The sequence below is a fragment of the Poecilia reticulata genome, linkage group LG22, assembly GCF_000633615.1.
Source record: "Poecilia reticulata strain Guanapo linkage group LG22, Guppy_female_1.0+MT, whole genome shotgun sequence".
Lineage (NCBI taxonomy): Eukaryota > Metazoa > Chordata > Actinopteri > Cyprinodontiformes > Poeciliidae > Poecilia > Poecilia reticulata.
This window is the reverse complement of record NC_024352.1, coordinates 4455673-4477670: the sequence shown is the minus strand read 5'-3', so window position 1 is coordinate 4477670 and position 21998 is coordinate 4455673. Positions and strand designations below refer to the sequence as shown.

The following is a 21998-nucleotide window of genomic DNA, read 5'->3' as shown; positions in this document are numbered from 1 at the left end:
AAAACCTCAAAGAGTCGGAATGAATACTTTGACAAATGTCATGTTAACTACAGAGCCTTGTGAAACTCAAATCCTGCTTCCTAAAACAAATACTGCACAGCGCAGAAAGGGTGTTCAAAAAAWTWTGACATCTATCAGACAGAAATATATAAACATATAAAGGAAATATGATGTAATAATATTGTGGTTTTAAGCTATAAAATAACATAAGCATAAAGTGAAACTCACATGTGGCATCGATCTCCTTTGATGCCTTTGGTGGTGCAGAAACATTTCCCGTTGCTGGGGTTGCACATGCTGGCATGGCCGTTACACTTACAGGCTGGAGGAAAAACAGGAAGAGTCACGATGAGGGCTCCATTTCTTCTGAAATAACATTTACTAACAAAGAGTATGTCTGGTGTGTATTGGGGAAACCTTTCACTTCAATACTTCAAACACTCAAAATTCATTCTATAGGATAGATTTCATCAATGAATCACAGATCTACAAATGCATTTTTCATGTTAAAGGTAAAGCTAATTTTCTGTTTAGCTCTGTAGCTTTTTTGCTAACTTTGAAAACATTTAGCGGACTTAGCTTCCCCTAAATTCTTGGTTGCTAATTGCTTTAACATTAGCAGAACCAATGTTTATGATTAGCACTTTAGGGTTAACACAACAAAGTCTTCAGTTAGCAGAAGCTACCACTAGAGGAATTAAGGTCTGAAAATTAGCCACTGTCCGTTTTTGCTCAACCTCGACAAAGGGAGGGGAAAAAATGTAAACTATGGAAAATARAACTCTTCTGGTTCAGTTAATTTAGCATCGACTAACGCAGCAACGCTTTAAGCTTTTCATTTATACTTAAGAGTACTGTCTATTGTAGYTCAAGCGTGTATAGTTCATTGTTGTATAATAAAATAAGATTGGAACACTGAAGGTGTGTGATGACCTTAAAACACCCAACAAGTTATTTAAAAAAAGAAAAAAAAATCTGTCAAAATCGGAATGAAAGATTGTGATCGGCCAGAAAACTGCAATCTGTGCACTCCTAGTAACAAAGGAAAAACGGTGCATTTTAACAGCCTTATGTACTGATTAAGTGTCACTGATGCAGACCCTTGTGAATGTAAATCAAGTGGAGACAGAAAGAGAATATACAACAGAGAGCAGCAGTGATATACCAGAAAGCGAAATTAGGCTGTCCAAACGCTAAACGATTGATTTATAGCCTGATTGAGTGACTGTCGGTATCGTCTGTGGAAGGAGTAAATCTTTAATATCCCAACAGGAGCCGCCAGGGCTCAGAGACGCAGCAGACGTAAAAATTAACAGTAAAAAAAGTGACATGTTGGACGAGGGAGCATGCAGTGGAAAGCTGACGGGCCGATCTGGCGCAGACCTGAAAGGGTACTTACGCTGGCAGCTGCCCCCGTTGGTCGGATCGCCGTAGAAACCGGAGATGCAGCTCTCGCAGTGTCGGCCGGTTGTCAGGTCCTCGCACTTTTCGCACACGCTCTCGTTGACACACTGACTGTGGCCATTACACTGACAGGCTGGCAGGGAGTAAACAAAGCGCGTACTGCATTAATGTCTCAGACACACATACAAGCCCTGGAGGAAAATAAATAAATAATTTTTTTTTTTTTTTTTAAGGTTTAGCAATAAACAGCCTCGGGGCCAAACATGGACGGATCTGTATGCTCATTTACAAACACAAACAACAATGTTTATGTGAGGGACTGAACAAGTATGAAGCCGTCTGTCAAAGCCAAGGCTCTCACGCAACAAATGATCCAAACATCGTCATTCAGGTGTCTTACAAAAGCATTCATACCCCTGAACTTTGACTAAGCCCGTMAACCAGAGTAGAGTTGGTCATGCCCCACATTCTTCAAGTTAAGCTAAATGTTCTTGCAGCAAAAATGATTTGTTTTTGACACTATTGTTTTAATTAATAATAATAATAATGATAATGTGTTGGCAGAGGTCAACAAAGGTCAACCACTCCACCCACATATACAAAATCAAATTAAACATGTGTTAATCATATTTGGTTTGATTAACTAAATATGATTAGTTACGCAAACAAAAAATATTGTTTGAGACATTACTTTTTTTTTTCCCCCCCCACAGTTTCCCTAGGTCACCAGAGATCAAGCTGCTAATCTCTGATGTCTCTAGTCTAATTTTTAGAAATTGAAACATCTTTAAAAAAAATAAAAATAAAAAAGAACAAGAAGATGCCTTGAAAAGAATTTTTTTTTTTTTATAGTTTTGTAAAACTGAAACATACATGACAAAAAAAAAAAAAAAATCAATCTAAATAGGGACAGCGCATACAGCAAACAACCCCTTGGATCCTACCTGGGCAGTGAATGAAAGACCAGTTATACTTGGCTTCGCTGGGGCACATGCTGGAGTTCAGGGAGGGATGGGGGCTGGCGGGCAGACCGGGCAGGGTGGATGGCGCCGGGACCAACGTCTGGAAGGGCCCTCGGTAGGAACCCTCGATGCACTGGCCTTTCCCCGTGTTGTTGGGGTCCGTGCACCAGCCGCAACCGGGCTGGTCCAAACACTGGCCGCATGTTCTGTAGCCGGAGCAGTTTTCAGCTGGAGCAAAAACAACAGCGCCACTTACAGTTACAACAGAGCTTTTAGGCCACTATGCCACATTCTAATTGGGGCCTGCCAGAGCAAAGCATAGGAGAGCACTGCAAAGGCTGCGGCTTCCTTTCACAATTAACGCGGCTTGTAACCAACTGACACAGTTAGACTCAAAACAGAGATAACATTTTGTCTCCCCCTCTGTGTCTCATCACGCAACAGTTWTCAGAGAGGATTAATTACCATGGCAACAGAACACTGAGGAAGGCAGAGATGCAGGGAACTACAGCGATGGCGGAACACTCAGTTCCTACAGAGGAGGGCAGAGCTTCCTGTTGGAACTACAGAGACGCCACATTGGCTCAACACTTCCTACAGACATGTATGTTTAATATATTTACCACCAATGACAAATAAATAAATAATTTCACTTTTCTGAAAATTCACCAACTGCACAATTCTAATTAAGTAGTAAATTGTGTAAAATAAGCAGTATTTCAAAAGAGCAGAAGAAATCTTATGTTTTTTTTTAACAGTAACAATATTTGTTATTAATCTGTTGCTAAGCGATGAGCGTATTTTCTGGTAACCAAGTGCCACAACGTAAACATGTGATTTTTACAAAAGTAACAATCAGAAGGCTGTGCACAAACATTGCTAATGAGTTACTGCCCACATTAGTAGCAGCTACTGTCCATATTAGCTTGACCTTTTCCCTAAAATAAGCTTTTTAGCCATTTTGTTTATTTATTAGCCATGTTCAGCACACTGAATGGAGGGAGTCAATGTAAGACAACATGCTATTTATACTCCATATGCCACTGGTAGCATTCAGGCTAACATTAGCATTTTGGCTAATTTTAACTTGTACACTAATTTTAACATACTGAATGGAGTAAGTCCATGTTACTCAACGTGCTTGTGACTCTCCACATGCTATTGAGTACATTGTAGCTTACTTTAGCATTGTTGCTAATTTTTAGCATCAGAACGCTGCGTTCCAACAGATGGGAACATTTTGGCAGGCCCCGTTTAAATTTCTTTAGAAATTTTATAGTTACTATCTAATCTGCTGAATTAAAGGGGAAAAAAAACAAACATCAAATCTTGAAGATGCTGAGGTACCACAACATAAAATTCTGAGAGATTCATCCAGTCATGTGAAAAAGTTCAGTTCTTTATTAAGAAATGTTCACATTTCAATGTCTAATCTCAAGTTTTACCTCTTTCCACTTGCACAACAAATGTGCGATATTTTACTCATTAAGCAAAATAAAAATCCATTTCCTATCTTAGGACAAGTTAGGACACGCCGCTCGTTAATGGCTAGTTTTAGCCCTTTTAGCTGAAATAAGACATTTTTTGTAGCAGATATCAGTTCAGGAATTCCCCCAGTGGGCCACCAGGCTTTACTTGTACTCCCGCCAGACTAAGTTTCAATGGTTTACTCTAAAAAGGGCTTTTGTACACCGGTAACAGTGACAGTAAAGATGGACTAAGTACGTTTGTAGATGACGCATTGAACTGGGCAGTGCGTACCACTCTCCACCTGACGTCGGCCTCACACGTTTGCTTGTGAACTTCTGAATTTTTGTAACTTTTAACTTTTTTTTTTAAGCCTTAGCGCCCCCTACCACCGGGTTTAGAAGGTTTTCTGGGGGAAAGCCTGAAGAAATTTACCCAGCTCCCGACTTTCAGCTGTGAAATCTTTCAAGGTTTTCCTGCCCATTTCTGACACCAAAACCTGAGCTTCGTTTTTATACAGCACGATGCAACTCAGGTGTTTTACAAACACAGCAACACTTGGGTTCAGTTCTTATTCTCACCTCAGTATGTTAACAAATGAACTAAAAAACAAACAGGACGATCCATCAAAAAGTGCCAAAAATAAATAAATAAATCAGCGAGATCCAGCTCATGTTTTCTGCGGATTCTGAACGAGTAATGTTCGGAGCAGCAGAGGAGATTAGACGGGGATTACCAGCATAAATCACATTGTTGCGTTCTATACCACAATGTGATTATGGGGAAATTATTTTGGGACTGAACATTTTCTACTTTGCAGCGTGGCTAAGAATACCAATGGTGTTAGTATTGAAGCCAGAGGAAAAAGTCGTCTTACGTGGACAGTTGCTCAGGGTGTACCACTCCATGCACTGGCCGAACGGGAAGGACGCCACGTAGGCGTTGGAGTCCACGCACTGCTTCATGTTGCTGCACCACATGCACTCCGAGGTGCCGCTGGTGCACTCGCTGCAGGTGGTCCGCATGGCACAGGGGGTCTTGCACTGCTTGGCACTGTGGTTCGCTAAGAGGAGAAAGCATGAAGAGACGGGTTAAGAGCCGATTCGCCTCTGGAAAAGAGGAGCAGGAGACTGAATGAGGATTTGTTTTTTTTCTCCCTTAATACAATATTCATTTATTTTAGTAGGATGTTATGTATGAAACTTGTGGAAAATATTGTTATTACTTCATTTCTATGCCATACGTTAGAAAATTCTTGGCTGTATTTTTTGACAAAATGGGCAAAAGTTCTTGAACTGTAAATATAAAGAAATAACTGTCGCAATAAGCAACTAACCAATTCATCGCAAGATAAATTAAAACAAGCAACTTTAAAACTAAAGTATTTTTCTGGTGTCTTAAAATGTCTTCCAGTTTCAATGTTAAATGCACATTAAAATTATTGATCTTTGAGAATGTGTTCCTGCATTATTCCACCATAACCATTGTATTAATTCAAAATTGTCTTAAAACAACAATATTACTGTTTATTGCAATAATTTCCAAGACAATTTATTATTCAGCAAAAACGTGTAACTATGACAAGCCGATTTGGTCCATTTCAAATGAGAGGCAATCTACCGATATTTATATGTGAAACTGATTTTATCTACCGTTGCAAAAGTCCGAAAATCAGCTGCTGTCAGTTTTGGGAGGGGGAAAAAAGAAAAAAAAGGACATTGGCCAAAATCGGAATTAGTAGATCAGGCTTGTTAAAGATCGGTGGTCAGACAGAAAGCTGAAATCAGTGCACTCTTTATACAAAGAAACATTTAATGGTCAGACAGTCCGCCTTGGTTTTGTGTCAACGTCGRCAGCTTACCGGGTCGCTCACACAGGCTGCCGTTCACTGGGTTGATGCAGGACTGCGCTTTCAGCCCGCTGGAGGCCGGTTCGGCCAGGTAGCCGCAGAACCCGGCGTCGCTCGGCTCACCGGGAAGCCACTGCAGGGTGGTGTTGGTGAAGGGCGACATGTCCTCCCAGCACCAGTAGGACACGTTGATTTTCCTCAGCCCCACCCAGGGAGTCATTGTTGTCTTGTACTGATGAATCAAGTGGAAAGATTCGATTATGCGTCCGGTTTTGGCATGTTCTGTTCATTTGGTTCCATAAACAAAAAAACTATAGCTGTTATAAATAATGGTGGCAACTTCCCACCAATTAGATTAACGTAAAGATTGGGGGAAAACAAACAATCACTATTTGAGAAGTATCGTCTTTTTGTTTCAGAAAACAGCTGCACCCTGACTGAAGAAGGAGAGGGGAGAGGAAAAATGACAGAGCAGTCATTTATCTGGAATAAGACAGGTTTATTTCACCTGACTTGAAGGGCTCTCCAACTTAAACCCATGTCTAGTCTGCAGATATGCTGCCATGTCAAAGAAAGAGTGCAGGCTTTCTGAGAGAGACAAATTACAGTAGGGCTGACATGTAATTCCAGAGTTCGGATTGATTGATCCTGGCAGAAAAATCCTTGGAAAAGCCGACGTCAACATCACATAAGAAGAAGTCTTTTAACCGCCTTTGTGCACGCTTGGACCTAAAAAATAATAATAATGGTAACAACCAAAAATACACACTGCATGTGCTTTGTGCTCTTTTCTCGTTTCTTATAAATCCTTCCCTTTCCTCTCAAAAAGTTTTAACTAACTCAGAAATAAACTCCCAGTTCWGAGACTGGTATTGTAATTATTTGATTCCCCTCAAATGTACACATTTTGTTGTGTCATGACAACAAATAGAAATATAAGTGACTGGAATTTTATGAGACCTTTTTCATCCCAAAGAAAAGAAAAAAAAAAGGTGTGGCGTAATTTTATATTCAGCCTCCTTTATTCTGATACCCACTAATAAAACCCAGTGCAACTTCAGTCTTCAGACATTTGATTAGTAAATGTGAGTTTATCTGTGTTTAACTGAATCCAATCCGACAGTTTGAGAGAATTTACAAAAAAGAAAAACAAATGAACTTCACACTTTTTTAGATTACAATTTAGAAAAATGTTTGAAAGACCTTTTTTTCCCAGTTTCTTGTGTTGATTCATCAGAAAACCCCAATAAAATAAGTTAAAGCTTTCTTTCTGTAGCAAGACAAATATGAAAAAAGTTCAAGTAGGTTTAAACATTTTTTTTTTCAAAAAGCAGAGTAGTTTATAAGCTAAACAATGAAAAAAACAGCATTTTCCCCACTGACAAAGAAGCCAACGCAGCCTGTAAGTGATTAGCGGGTTGCGGAGATAGATTTCTGGGTTTCAATCTAATAGATCGAGCAAATGAAACGTGTCTGAGCTCTGGAGGGAAAGATCTGTTCATTTGAAACTTATTTCATGCTTACTGGTCCAACAACTTGACAAGAAAAAAAATAAAATTGCAACAGGGCCCAGGGAAAAAAGAACAAAGATACTTGAAGGCAAATTTTGGCACTAGTCAACTGTGAATGGAACGATTAGACAAGAAAACTCTTGTCGTGTCTCCCTCTTGTTGGAGCCGATCAAACACCGTCGCCGTTCTGCTGGAATCGGCTCCTCTCTCGCTGCATGTGTGGCATCCGGATCTTACCTCCCACTTTCCCAGTAGGGAAGGGGAATATTCTGTTTTTGCTAATCCGAGGATCATCGCGAGCCTTACCATGACGTTCATGATCTGCAGCTCCTTCAGGACAAAGTCCACCTTCTTCTGCGTGGTGAGGGAGGCCAGGACGGCGTTGTGGTTCCTGCAGGCCAGCTTGGCGTTGTCGTACGACTCGCTGGTCGTGTTGAACTTCAGGCAGGAGTTGCCCACCAGGTGCCAGGTCTCGCCGCACACGTTCTCTAAAGCAGAGAGAAAAGATGCTGGATTGAGAAAATTGCAGCGTGAAATCAAGCTGAAGCAAGTTTACAATGGTAAGAAAAAAATTTAAATTGATTCTAGGAGTTTTTGTTGTCAATAAATTAATTTCTAAGCAACGTGAAGACCATCGTCCTACAGGGAGAAATATTAATCACACATGGAAAACTTTTCAGGCTAAACAATCCTTGGAGAAACTGTAAAAAAAAAAGTTCCTGACAATGAGTGTGTTTCCATTAACCATAAAATTGAAAGTACAAAATCAAATTTGCTTCATGGAAATGTGGCAATTTTGGGAGAAAAAAAGCACATTTTTTCGATACAAATTTTTGAGGATGAGGTGGTTTTTCGGAAATAGATGTATTTTGCAAAACTGTAACTGAAGCAATTTTATTGCATCACGAGTCACGTGATCAACAGCCAGAAGCTACTACTGATGGAAACTATGAAGAAGATGACAGGAAGTAGAAGGGAGGACGATGGTTTGTTTTGGTTTTTTCAGTCAACGTCAAACATCACAGTTTATAAAAAACATGTTTGTAGTTCAAACGTGTCAAATCCATAGCTCTTCTGTAAAATAATTGGCTACAATTTCTCCAAAACGTCGCACATGTAGCCACTCCCAAGTAGGCAGGGCTTGTCGCTCCAAGCAGACGAGCCCCTCCGATTGGCTGATAGATGATGAGCGCTAGCCCTGACTGTAAACATATTTTTATCGTGTGAACAAGTTTAGTCACGCTTGATTTTAACTTAACTTCTTACTAGAGGTGTGCCGATCGATCGGTCACCGATCATAATCGGCCGATTTTCGTGAAAAAGTGCATGATCGGTGATCGGCGATCATTGGTTCTTGTTGCCGATACCGATCACCTGCATCTCATTTCKCWGCCYGCCTGTGCAGCTGGTCTCCTCTTTCCTTCACACTGCGCAAATGTGCAGCAGCAAATCCTAAGCGATGTGGAACTATAACGCACTGAGTGAMTGGGGAAGTTTGCGTGTTGCGGCGGAAAATTGAAGCACGTCAAAATGCATCAACACAACGAAGCTAATACAACATAAAAACAATGCCATACTTGACAGAGTTTGGCTACATCGAGGTTCACTGCAGTAAAAAAGACATATGGAGGATCAGATAGCAGGTAAAGCAGCGCACAGCTACAAACACTCACCCGGATTAGCATGACGGTCAGAAAGCTAAACAAATAACCCGCAAAATTATTTAAGTCTTCGAGCTGCGATGTAAGACGCTGGTTCTGCTCTCGCTGTTGAACCGCTGCTACGCGCTACAGGTAGTAATATTTCACAGACCGTGCGCCGCTTCTGCTCCACCTGGTAGTGACTCTCACACCGAACCTCTGCTTAAAGCTGCAGCGTCTAACCTAAAAAAATAAATTTTACATACGTATTAAAACTTTCGCTGTCCTAACATGAGACAAATAATCTCTAAAAAAAATAWTCGATCTCCTCCCTGCTCTGCATAATTACTCCGCTCAGTCAGAAACAGCCAATCAGAACTAGCAGTAATCAGCTAGCCGCCATGCTATCAGGAAGTTTTCATTCAGTAACTCTGGATTGTTTATTGTAATGGAACCTGCATTTGCCTTTGAATGTTAAGTTTTATACTTGATTTTTTTGGGCAATGTTGAGAGGTTTTATTTTGGCTCTTTGCATTATTTAGCCTCTTCAGAACCTTCATATGTTATCAGTATGTTAAAGATAGTATTATCAATAGCAGTACAATTTGCAGGATGCCTGTTTTGTTTAGTTTTCTTCTTGGAAAAAGTTATTTAAAAAAAAGTTTTTGTCTAAATTAAGGTGAATTCATGGTTCCTTTTTCCACATAATGTAACCGGTAGTGTTTATGATAAAAAAAGTAATAATATTAATTATGTGATTGGTATCGGCAGGAAAAAAACCTGATCGGCACATCTCTACTTCTTACTTAATGAAAACTCTGCAGTTGTGAAATAGTTTTTTTTTTTTTTTTTACATCAACAGAAGCTAAACAAAGATTTGCGCACATTTGTAATGCAAGCACAGGCAGAGAAATAAGAAAACAGCAACTGAACAAATCCGGTGTGGCTTGGTGGAAAGGGCTGTCAGTAGAAAGCTTCCATTTCTAAACAGAGAAAAGACGACTGGACGACTCAGAAGACTTCTGGATCAATGACCGTTGGACAAATAGGACCAAAGTAGAGTTGTTAGGAGAAATCACGGTTCAGTTTTTAGAAAACAAAATAAACAATATATCTGCACACAATGTGAGCTTGTTCAGCAGTTCCAACACAATTTTTGCTAAACCCTGATTTATTTAACCATAAAGACGTTCTATTTACCAAGACTATTCTATTCACTTTCAGGCTATGACGCCAATATTTCAAACTAAATGAACGTCAGAACTACCTGGCAGTGAGATACACTCCTGGTTGCGATTGTCCCACTGGCAGTTCTGGTCCACAGAGCAGCTCTTGCAGCTGGTTTTCTTATTGCACACATATGAGGGGTTGTCTTTGGGGCAAACGTCATACTCCGCTATGGATCCCTGAGAGGAACAAAACAAAACAAAACAAAAAAGCAGAAAGACAACATATGTCAGGAGTTAGCATCAATTTGTTCTTTAAAAATGGATGAACATTCATTTTAGACAAACACTGCTCATGGCAGGAGTTTGGAGAGCATTAATAAACCCTTTAAGATGATCATAAAACAGAACAGAAAAGCTGATCTTTATTTCTGAAATGTTTAAGAGACGGTAGAGAGCGCCTGGGGGGGGAAGACGTACGAGGTGCATCTGTGTGTCTGACAGCGTCTAAATGAGGACTGATTTGATCGCGGGGCGACAAATCAGATCCAGCGCCGCAAGTGGCTCGGCGCTCCATCAGTCGTACCGCTAATCGTCGCTCATGCCTGATGCAGCCCGGTTTACAAGGTGAAGTAAATCATGGAGGAAATCAACGAAATCTCATCAACAACAACAGCAGCACCTCATCTACGCCAACGGAGAGGGACAAAAACCTGAGTGAGTTTAGTGGCGTTACAGTTGGTAGATGGTGGAGCTAATCAGCATCAGCTAGCTAGATGACGACGTCTTAAAGATCCATTCAGCCGTAAACAGCTGCAGTAGTGTCTGCAAGACAGCCAGCCTMGTCACAGATTCTCAGGAAAAAAAAAMAAAAAAAAACACAAGCTGTTAGAGAAATCTAGATGATGAACTTTTTAATGGCTCTGAAGGACTTCAGTTCTTTGTAATCTGTATCCTTGGCATTCTCATCACGCCTACAGTCCCTTTGTGAGCAGGCGGAAAACGGACCAATGTCAGTAAAAAATGATCTCTCCCTCTTTTCCTTTTTTTCTTTCCTCGCCAAAGTTTGTGACTAAGTATAAATCACCAATAATCATCTTCTGATGCATTTTTCCAAGTAATTTAAAATCAGGCTTTAACTTGTTAGAACTGCAGTTTGGACACAACTTGGAACGTCTGGTGAAAAACTAAAACAAAACATCCTGAACACATGGTAGTGGCAGCAGCATGCTGTGGTTAGGGCTTTTCCTCAATAGTAGTGTATAATATGTATGTAATACATACAGAGAACCACTTTCACCAGTTTTACCAACAAAAGGAAGTCATTTGTGGAAAGTGAGGAGCTCATTTCTTGCAGTTTTACTGGAGCTCTACTACTTATGTTTAGGGGTGCGGTGTGAATGAAGTTTTATATAAGGTTAWGGTTAGGCAGACTATTGCAGCTACCAAAATGAATGGAAGTCAATGAAAAGTTCTTGCATGGATACAAAAGTAATAGAACATGTGTGTGTACATGCATGCGTGGTGCGTATGTGTAGTTCTCACGAGGAAAAAGGCTATTTTTGGGTTAGGGGTTAAGTTTAGGACTAAGGTGTGAATTGGCATAGGGTTAGAGTTATGTATGGTATGTGATGGTTAGGATATGAGTTATGCTGCAGAAAATTAATGGAAGTCAATGTACAGCAGGGATCCCCAAGTCCAGTCCTCAAGGGCCACCATCCTGCAACTTTTAGATGCATCTATGCTCCAAAATGTCTGAATTACCTCACCAGCATTCATTCAGCTCTGAAATGGGCTGGTAACGTGCAGTTTATTTGATCCAGGTGTGTTTGGGCAGACATGCATCCAAAAGTTGCAGGATGGTAGCCCTTAAGGACTGGACTTGGGGACCCCTGATGTAAAGTCCCCGCAAGACATGAAAACACGACTGTGTGTGTGTGTGTCTGTATGCGTGTGCATGCACGTGTATGTATGTGCGCAGTCGCATGCGTGTGTTTTCCTACCGTAGCAGCGGTACAGTTACTTCCCAGAGACACACACTGGCCCGAACACCACTGGCAGCTGTTTGTGTTGGCCGTGCAGCTGTAGCAGTCTGTGTACTGCTCACACCTCTCATTATCGGCATCTGCAACAGTTAGACAGACACATCACTGTTTCTGTTGCAATAGAGAGAAGACTTTATTAAAGAAAAGAGAGATATAAAGATAAAGTAAAATGAATATCTTAAAAAAAAAAAGCTATGTTTATTTTGTTGCAGCTAAAAGCAGATCTAAAGCAATACTTCACTTCCAGTTAAGATAACATTTTTAATTTGAACCTTAATTGAAATTTTCTCTCAAATCCAGTTGAATGCAATTAATAGTTTAAGTTTCAAGTGATAAAAGAACACAATATAGTTCTTTAGTGAGGTGTAAGCAATACATGGCTTGAATTTTTCTTTTGCAAAGAATCTGAAAAGTGTGGCGTGTATGTGTCGTCACAACATGGCTCCTCTATTAACCTTTTGACAACATTTTCAACAGCATTTCACTGAGACGTAGCTCTTATATGGAACAGCTGATGTGCACTCCCACCAGGTGTTTGCTAATTGCTGGTTGCTAGTCTGAAGGAGCTGAGTGGGGAAGTGGCGCTCTGGGAGGCAGAGGCTTGGAAACTGCAGCTCAGAGGAGGAGTTTCATTCTTGAAGGCGGAGCTAGGTCCACCCAGGCATTTTGCATAGCTTGCCATGGAAATTAAAGTCTCAAATATTTATGAAAGAATCAAAGTAACACTCCAGGTAAGTTTTTGATGAGGGAATAACATTATAACATGACATAAAGCTCAAAAAAGTAGATTTTACATAATCCTGCCCCTTTAAGATCTTCTCAGTGCCACCATCATTTAAAATAGACCTCGAGTAGAGGCAGAGGATGGAGATTKTTTTAATTTACTTATCTTTTTTGACAAACTGCAAGCTTAACAAAGAGAAAATGCAGCTAAGCTGTCCCTCTGAATCATCTGCTGTCCTGTCTGACATGTCCAACAAAATACAGAAAACCAGGTTGCGCCTACATGATTTGGTGTTGCAGGAGGCCGGGAGCTGCTGCTGCTCAGCGCTGGAGCTGTTGCCCTCCCACGGCAGGCACGCCCCCAGGCTGCCGTTCCACACACAGTGGATCCCGGGCCAGGCCTGGCTGCAGGATGACGGGCTGGAGAAGGCCGAGCAGCTGGGCGAGGTGTACGTCAGGATGTCGCTCAGCAGCAGGCTGTTGAAGCCCCCGAACACGTACATGACGCTGCGGAACGGGGGAGGGAGGATCAGAGGGCAGAAGGGAACAAGGAGAGGTGAGCCAGGAAAAGGTCCAGCTTTAGCGATCCTTCAACTTCCTCCTTATGAGCCCCGATAATAACCAGCTAGTGCCTTCTAGAGGAGGCCCTGACCTGAACGATGACCCTGCTGTTAGTGAACATGTCGGCCTTCTGGTCTTTATTCTGCCTCACCGGTAGAAGAGCAGGAAAATTTGACCAAGTTGTTTTTGTCTAGTTTCTTTGTACACTACATGGTTATGTTATTAATTCATCTCTAGACACTTTATGCATCATTAATTACTGTGTATTATGCATTCATTAATTAAGGATGATGAGGAGAAGGYACATACTGAGCCAAATCTGTTCACCTACATATTTTATCTATAGTTGTTGTACTAAACATTTCAGACTTTCTTACAGGCATAATTTGTAAACTTCTTTTTTTAGCATACAGTCTCGTTCTCACTCCTAATGCATAAGAAACAGTTATTAATGATATATAAAGTGTTTATAGATTAACTGATAACATACATGTAAACTACTTATTAGCCATCTATAAGGGGAGCCTTACTGTAAAATGTTCCAAACAAAAATTACTTTTAAGTAACTTTTCAACAAGATATAGGAGCTGTAAAAGAGTTGAGGTTATTTAAAACGGTACTTAATTAAAGAATGGTGATGGTCGCTTYTTACATTGTTACACATTTTATTTAAATTTCCATTAATACTTTTTAGTTGTGCTTTTATGTGCGTTTTATTCTGTATGATTGAATTTCTCAATTTATGATCAACTGATGGAGGATTGTTCTAGGATTATATTAGTTTTTATCTACACAATTTGGATGAAGGTTTTATACAAGTCTATCAGGCTTTTGCCCCTTCATGCACTGTCAATTATTATTATTTATGCTTAATATATTTAATCTGTATTTTAATTGTACAAACTAAACTTGTATGAAGTAAATAACTCCTTAATACTATCATTTTTCCCTTATGGAAAAATGTCTCGTTATCAAAATAATCTGCCAGTAAAACTTTTTTTCATCATATTATAAGTTAAAATACCTTGTTCCACTAGCAGATTATTTCACTTATAGCTATTACTTTTTGGCCAATAATATTGATTTAAAACAAGCTCCTATATCTAGCTGAAAAACTACTAACAAGTTAGTTTTGCCTTATTTCAAGGGAACTGACTAGAAACTTGACAAAACATTTCTGGTAAGATCTTGTGTTTTTGCAGTGCACAGCCAATCAGAAAACAAGGGAAATGAATAATTTGCTTGTATGAAACCACCAACCAATAGRGTGTCAACTGTTACTGTGATTATTATTATTGATTGTACATCTAGGAAATGACATTGTAAGTGATATCAATTTATATATATATTAATGATATTGTGGCACTATTGGTGTTTATTTGAAGTATTTCAGACAGGAAAAGGGCAGAGCCCTAATGTCGGGAATCAAACCCCAAACATCGCCCGCTTTGCTGCTACACCGCAGAAAAATTCACATATTTAATCCTTATTGACTCCTTAAACAATAAGTTTCTCCTTTATAACTTTCAGGTGTCRTTTATTAATCCATATTTCCTGCACAGCTGCTTTCATCTTTGGTTTTTTCAACTTGTTTCCATCTTCACTTTCTTACGTGATCAGCTAAAATATTTTACCACCACCTGGAGGTGCAGACGCATTTGAAGGAGTGACTGGAACACAGCTGGGGATTCGTGTTAATATTTGATGAATTCTCTGCAACAGGATGTATAATTCAATGTGGCTGGTAGTCTCTCAGACAATCCTGGAGTCATTGTTTTAAAACTCGGCACCATGCCCGTCACATTCCCACCGCTTCTTCTCACATACCATTTCAAAATAACTCATCGGGATGGCTAATAAATCGAGTTAGAGTTTTCATTTTGTCTCCAAACGATCACAAAGTCGTATTCATTTTGTGATGCGYTCCAAATGACAAGCGCACTTCTGCCTTTTTTTCTTGATACAAACATGTTTTCTGTTTGAGATACTGCCTTGAATTTATTGAGTATTGTTTGCCAAAATGTAGAGTGCATACATCTTTAAATATGTTGCGCCGGTGCACTTACAAGAGTGAAAATCAACAAGAAGGGATCAGAGCAGGTTTGCTCTTCTTTAAATGCAAATAAACACCAGAGTTAAAGCTGCAGTATGTAACTTTTATATAAAAAAATATATTTTTAAAATACTTGTTAAAACCGTTACCACATTATGACAGTATAATGTGAAACAGTCTGTGAAAAGATCCATCTTCTCCACCTCCTCCCCGAGTGGCTACTGACATCTAAAGACATGCACCAAAATCAACCAGAGCCAAGAGGAGAGTCTTAGTGCTATCAATCAACCTAATGTACTCGCTGCTAAATGTGCTATTTGCAGAGAAACCACTTACAAGAAAATGGTATATTACTCATTATCTGTGACTATGCTGACCAGCCCTGGCATTTAGAACAGGCTATGCTAGCTAAATGTGGCAGGAGGCAGCTGAAATCAAACCTACAACCTTCCAATCATAAGACCCACAGAGCCACAGTCGCCCCCGTSTGGCTCTCTGCAGAGACCGACAGCGTCAAGTCCCTCCTCCTGGCTCTGATTGGTTGTTTCTAGTTAGCACTAGCGGAAGGCAGATTAGCTTKATTTTTTTCACAAATTACCTGTTTCTATTACGACATGGTGGCAGTTTTAACAAATATGTAAAAAAAAAAAATACATGTTTTATTAAAGTTACGTACTGCAGCTTTAATAAGTAATTGTGTTAAATAAAAACGCGATTATTTTTCTTTTATTTGTCGTAATGAAGACACACCTGCCGCTGAAGACGGCGGAGTGTCCGAAGCGGTTCACGTCATGGTGGAGGTCCGGTCGGGGCAGCACCGTCCACTCGTCGCAGGCTGAAACAAGAAGAGGAAGAAGCAGAGGTCAGAGCGACGGCCCGCTCTCACACRTTCAATCGCACGTTTCCTGAGGCGGGAGAATGCGTCTCGGGTGGTTAGAAAGACCTTTAGCAAGTCTTCTCCTGGAGTCAAAGGGAAATTTTAAAAAATTAAAAAAGAGCAAAGTGTCCAAGAAGGGAAGTCGAGAGGTTAACGACGGAATAAAGTTAACAGTGCAGGGGGAAAGGACTGAATTTATTCCCAACAAYGATGGAGAAATGTGTTCAAGACATTGAGGGAGGTTTCAGCCAACATCCTGCAAGAACAAGAACATGTCTATGAAAGTGAGGAAGATGGCTCTTTGAAAATGCATCGCTCAGAAATATTAGCTGGGGAAAAAAATTGAAGGTTTTTTTCAAAAAGTTAATGAAACATTTGCGCTGCTAAACGAGTTTTATTTACCTTAATTGAGGGCAAAAACAGCCCTTTGGATTGTAAATGTATCCCAACACTAGTTTTCAGGACATGCCACAACTTCTTCCCTGGATTTAGGTCTGGACTTTGACTGAGCCGTTATGTCTCTTTAAAGGCTTTGAAACATCCTTTTTGAAAAGGACTCTTAAGAAACAACTACAGATATTTTCATTCACACAAGTTTCTGCTTAAAGTTTTTTTTGTCTTGTTTTAATTGTTTTGCTTTTGTGAAGCAATTTGTGATCTACCTTGTGGTCTATCTGATATTGTGGTACAGAAATAAAATTGTACTCACCTTTKTACTTGCTTCTGAATAAGTTTAGATCTAAACTGATCTCTATCTAAAATWWAAAAAAAATAAATAGAAAACACATTCAATTTTGCGGCTGTGACAACAAAATACGAATACATTCAAGGGGTGTGAATACTTTTGCAAAGCAATGTAAACAGAGATTTGGTCATTAAGATTGTTGTGGACAGTTTCCACATTTATCCATCAGGTTTTAGGTCGTTTTTTTCCCAGCAGAATAGWAACATTAGGTCAGAGCAGATTAAATTAAATTCAAAACTACTTTATTGATCCCAAAGGGAAATTAAATATTGTAACTCATATGAACTCAAATCCCTCAAAGAGTTATTGTAGACGGTGATGGCTGACGTCTTGAAAAATGACTGCAAAACATGTTTTGTGGGAAAAGAAAACCCTGAAAAAGCTCAAACACTCCATGTTGTCAGGTTCTGAACAACCCAGTAGCAACTGGGAACAGCAGCAGAAGACTGGCTCACACTCACTGCATGTCATCCATCACACTGTGAGCACAAGTCATCATGGCCTCCCAGAGGAGAGAGGGCTCCACGTCCACGAASAGCCAGTGCCACCTGCTGTCGCAATGCGGTACTGCAGACGGGACAGAGCAACGTCCCTCAGAGCTGGGATCCATTACAACAGCAGCAGACAATGTCAGGACACGGGGCGGCCTGTAAATTCTAGCCTTTAATTGAGTTCAGCTTGTTAAAAGTGGGGGGAGGCGAGGGGGAATTAGCTCTCTAGACTTGGCCCATCTCAAATGTAATTACATAACAATTACCAAAGGTGCTGCTGCCAACAACTCTGCAGCTGGTCGAGGTGGGCCAATTTATAGAGTCGACTTTCGTTCTTGTAAAAAAAGAAGAAAAAAAAAAAATATATATATATATATCAATATATCACTCAGAGGACGGAGTGGGAGCAAAAAGTTAAGGGTCATGACAAATATTAAACTCGTTACAGAGTCGTTAAATGATTCCCCCACCCGTAGAGAAGCAGAAGTCACAGTTCCTCTGGGAAGTTTCAGTGGCGAGTGGCGGCCCAGATGAGAGAGAGAGGATGGTCAGATTCAAACTGCACTGGTTGTCAGTCAAACCTTCCAACGACACAGAAAAAGCCTGGACTTCCCGAGGGTGCGCTGCAGCCTCTGGGGAAATCTGGCCGACGTCCCAGGAGCCTCCGGCCTCCAATTAACGAGCCATTTATGACAGCGAGGCAGAACGAGGCCAACTCAACCTACAACAATGCTTGTAGGTTGATAAAATAATGAGAATCACTTACTGTGGAAAGTTTGGATCACGCTAAACTGCCAACTATTGCTATAGCCGTCTGTGAAAAGGCTATAAATAAACCCATAGGAAGAGCATTTAGCAGTTTGAGCAAGCTTCTTTGGAGCATAATAACATAAACAACCTATTAGTTTACTTATTTAATCCTGAAGTCAGCGTAGCGTTTAGCAACCTTAACACATTTATATGTGTGATGGTCGAACAAAATAGAGGTCAAAACAGCTGGTTGGTGRGTAGATGGTATGATAGTTGATATTAGGACTCAAACTAAAAAGTTCATTTCTGTTTTCAGGAGAAGGGTTTTAAAGTCAGATTAGAATGATTGAGATATTTGCATTAGTGGAGCCAATGATTAAAGTCACAATTACATTTTTTGTTAGTGATACCCACCACTGCTCGAAATAATATYAAGTATGTTTAACAATGCTAATAACCATCATTTCTGGTCRCCGCTACTTTTTCACACACTTTGAACACGGAAATGTGGCCGATATGAGTTCTTGCCAACATGAAACGATGGACATCTGGGCAATGAAGAGGACAAGCTCAAGGGCAAATTTGCATCAAGACAACAGTGACAGTGAGAGCAACAAAAGGAGGACTGAGGAAATGTGAGTGAAACTAAAGGRTACGACTTAGAAATCCCTGAACGGCTTCAGACCAGCATACATTAAAGATCTGCTGCTGTTGTGTCAACCTTCCAGACCTCTCAGGTCTCCTGGTTCTACTCTGCATCCCTAGAACCAGAACCAGGCATGGAGAAGCAGCTTTCAGCTTCTATGTGCACAAATCTGGAACAAACTTCCAGAAAACTTCTGAAACACTGAGTTCCTTTAAATAAAGGTTAAAACCCTACCTACTTAGAGTCACTGGAACATTGACCAACATATTTGATGTGTATTGATGATTCGGATGGTGGTATTCGACAAAATGTGTTTGTTAGAATAAAAAGTCATAAGCACCATAAACCACTATCAGCTAAAGCACTTTGAACTGCCTCGTTGCCCTCTGCTGTTGCAACGCAGTACTGCAGGCAGGACGTTCCTCAGAGCTGGGATTTGTGCAATATGAATATACTTGATTTATTATTTTAGTGAAATTAGTGAGCAGGAAAGGGATAAAAATAATGATGAAAGACTTTTCCTGGTATTCCTGGTAAGCAGATGAGTTACAGGCACAGATGGGGAAAAGCATTTACAAAATTAATTTCATTAATAGTTAAAATAAAAATCTTTATGTAAATATCTCGTTACAATGTGGATACCTGCAGCTTATAGAAAAGTGTGATCTATTCATGTATAATTTCCCTTCTCTTTTTTTTTTATGATTTTCTCTCTTTGTGGGTGTGGCTTTTATTCAGGTGCTCCCAAAAGTCCAGAAATTACAGTACGCAAATATTTAGGTTGTCTAAAAGGCCCAGTTGAGATTCATCTGCAGAAGAGCGTGAGAGATTCATGCATGGCTTTTAAAGCTCAACATCACTATTTCCTAGTAAAGTATCCTGATATAAATGGAAAGATGACAAATAGTGGTGCYGATAGATCTGTGTGGGTGTTACTTACCCAAACTGTAGGCCAGGAAGTCCGAGGAGAAGCACTTGGCGCCGTGGCTCATAGATGTGTCGTTGTGCGTGTTTCCTCCAAACACCAGCATGGCGCCGCTCACTATGACCGCCGTGTGAAGGTAGCGGAAGAAGCCGCTGTCTCTCAGAATGGTCCTGAGCAACAATACGGAGACGCTGGTTTGGACCATAGCTGACACACTTAGTCGCATTATTGTTTTTTAAAAGTTTAAAAGAAAAGACTTACCATTTCCGTTTGTCCACGTCAAACTTGTACAAGTCTCCCGCCAGYCCGTACTTGTTGGCGCTGAAGGCCTTGTAGCCTCCGTGGATGTAGATGGCTCTGGTGCTGGGGTCAAACACGCTGCTGTGGCCGTAGCCGCCTTGGACCAGCGCTCCGTCTGTACTCACCACGCTCCATGTGTTCTTCACTGGAAGGTCACACAACAGAGTCAGTGAGGAACTGGAAGGAAAGCTGCCTTATGTTGCTGAAACGTAATGAGATCCCACAGGAAAAGAAGGGCACAAAAAAAAAGAAAAAAAAAAAAAAAAACGAGCCAAGACAGTAGATGTGTCAGTTTCTGGTTTAGACTGAAGCTTTCTGAACTGAGGGACTCAGCTTAGTTTATGCAGCATTTCATTAGTCAGACTRGAAGAGACTCAGAAGACGGTTCAAGTTATTATTCAGCTCGCAACAGCGTTTGGTTATCGATCGCTAGGGAAACAACATTTTAATTACTTCCACTTTATTAGCAATCGGCCGAAGCCAAAGGTTCATTCGTCCCGTTTTCGCAGGGAGATCAGCTCTGAGGAGGCATCAGGATCTCTAACTGAGGTCAAGTTTCCCGCCAGCCAAACACTTTAACTTTGCTGCTCCTAACAATCATTTCTTTAAAATTGTATCGATTAATCAAATAAAAAATTTGCCACATTCTGCAGATTCATTTAACGTCTTAACCTTTTTCTTATACAAAATATTAGGAATATTTCAAAAGATGTAAACAAGCAAATAATTCAGGTACTTTTTGAAAAAGAAAAACTTTTATTGCCTAAAATGCAACAACAGTGTTTTTTAGTGGCTGTTTGATCATTTGTTTCAAAGGATGCATCTGCAGTTAAGAAAAATACTGTTTAATAATTGGTTGAATATTTTTGAATTACTGCATTGCAAAAGGTGCTCAATATATTTGTTTATTTTCACATAATTTGAACCAGAAGAAGCTAAAACTAGGCCGCTAGAATAGTTCTGGGTAAAACATTTTTACAGACAAGAACAAATGGCTCTAATTTTTTTAATTTTGTCTTCATTACTGCTCAGAGGTGGGATTCTTTCAGAAATTGGCCATTTTTTTAGAGTCTGTATATTCCAGTTAGCAATTAATGAATTACTAAATTAGTTGACGGTTATTTCAACAACTGATTAACTGAGATTCATTCGATTAATTACACTTATGTGTTAGAACATGAAAGCAGCCAGAGCCGCTCACCGATGTTGTACTCCTGCACATTGCTGATGTAACCGTAAAGAGGACAATGTCCGAACAGGACCAGCATGACGGGACTGTCCCACTCCTGCGCGGGCAGCACTATGTGGGCCGAATGTCCCACCACAGCGTACTGGTCCTTGGACCGCGGGTTGAGGAGGACCCAGGTCTGGTTCTGGATGTGGAAAACCCACAGCTGGCTCGACACATTCCCGGTCGAGTCGATCTTTCCTCCGTACATGTAGATCTTCCCCTGGAAGAAAGAAGGATTCTTTCAGATTTTTTTTTTTAACTTGTAACAAGACCGTGTATTAAGTGAAAAAAATCTGCCAGTTTGAACCAACACTGTTTTCATTAATATTAAGGAATTATTGATTTGCTGAAAAGTTACTTGTATGTTAGTTTTGTCTTATTTTAAGATATCTGCACTAGAAGCRAGACCAAATTCTTATTACTTGGTAAGATTTGGTATTTTTTAAAGTGAAAGATACAATTAATTAATAAATACCACATATTAATATGCTTGTCCTGCACATCAGGACACAACTATGGTTTATTATTCTATCAGCAGATCTAGACATGCTGACTGGAGTTGCCCAAGATGCTGCAGCAAAACATCAAACCTGAACATTTCTATATTAGACACACACACACACACACACACACACACACACACACACACACA

The 21998-nt window shown here is 40.2% G+C and overlaps 1 protein-coding gene across 1 annotated transcript in view; it reads right to left on the bottom strand.

Annotated features, from left to right (window-relative positions):
• Window positions 1-21998, bottom strand: part of atrn (attractin) — a 146762-nt gene that overhangs the window by 98849 nt on the left and 25915 nt on the right. Inside the window, exons 8-20 of the mRNA XM_008398926.2 lie at window positions 21317-21566; window positions 20077-20260; window positions 19831-19985; window positions 16132-16216; window positions 13051-13274; window positions 12003-12124; window positions 10101-10239; window positions 7500-7681; window positions 5695-5914; window positions 4711-4896; window positions 2349-2594; window positions 1400-1537; window positions 229-322 (exon numbers count right to left, since the gene is read on the bottom strand). Of these exons, the coding sequence (XP_008397148.1) occupies window positions 229-322; window positions 1400-1537; window positions 2349-2594; window positions 4711-4896; window positions 5695-5914; window positions 7500-7681; window positions 10101-10239; window positions 12003-12124; window positions 13051-13274; window positions 16132-16216; window positions 19831-19985; window positions 20077-20260; window positions 21317-21566 (2225 nt within the window). The remainder of the gene's footprint in view (window positions 1-228; window positions 323-1399; window positions 1538-2348; window positions 2595-4710; window positions 4897-5694; window positions 5915-7499; window positions 7682-10100; window positions 10240-12002; window positions 12125-13050; window positions 13275-16131; window positions 16217-19830; window positions 19986-20076; window positions 20261-21316; window positions 21567-21998) is intronic.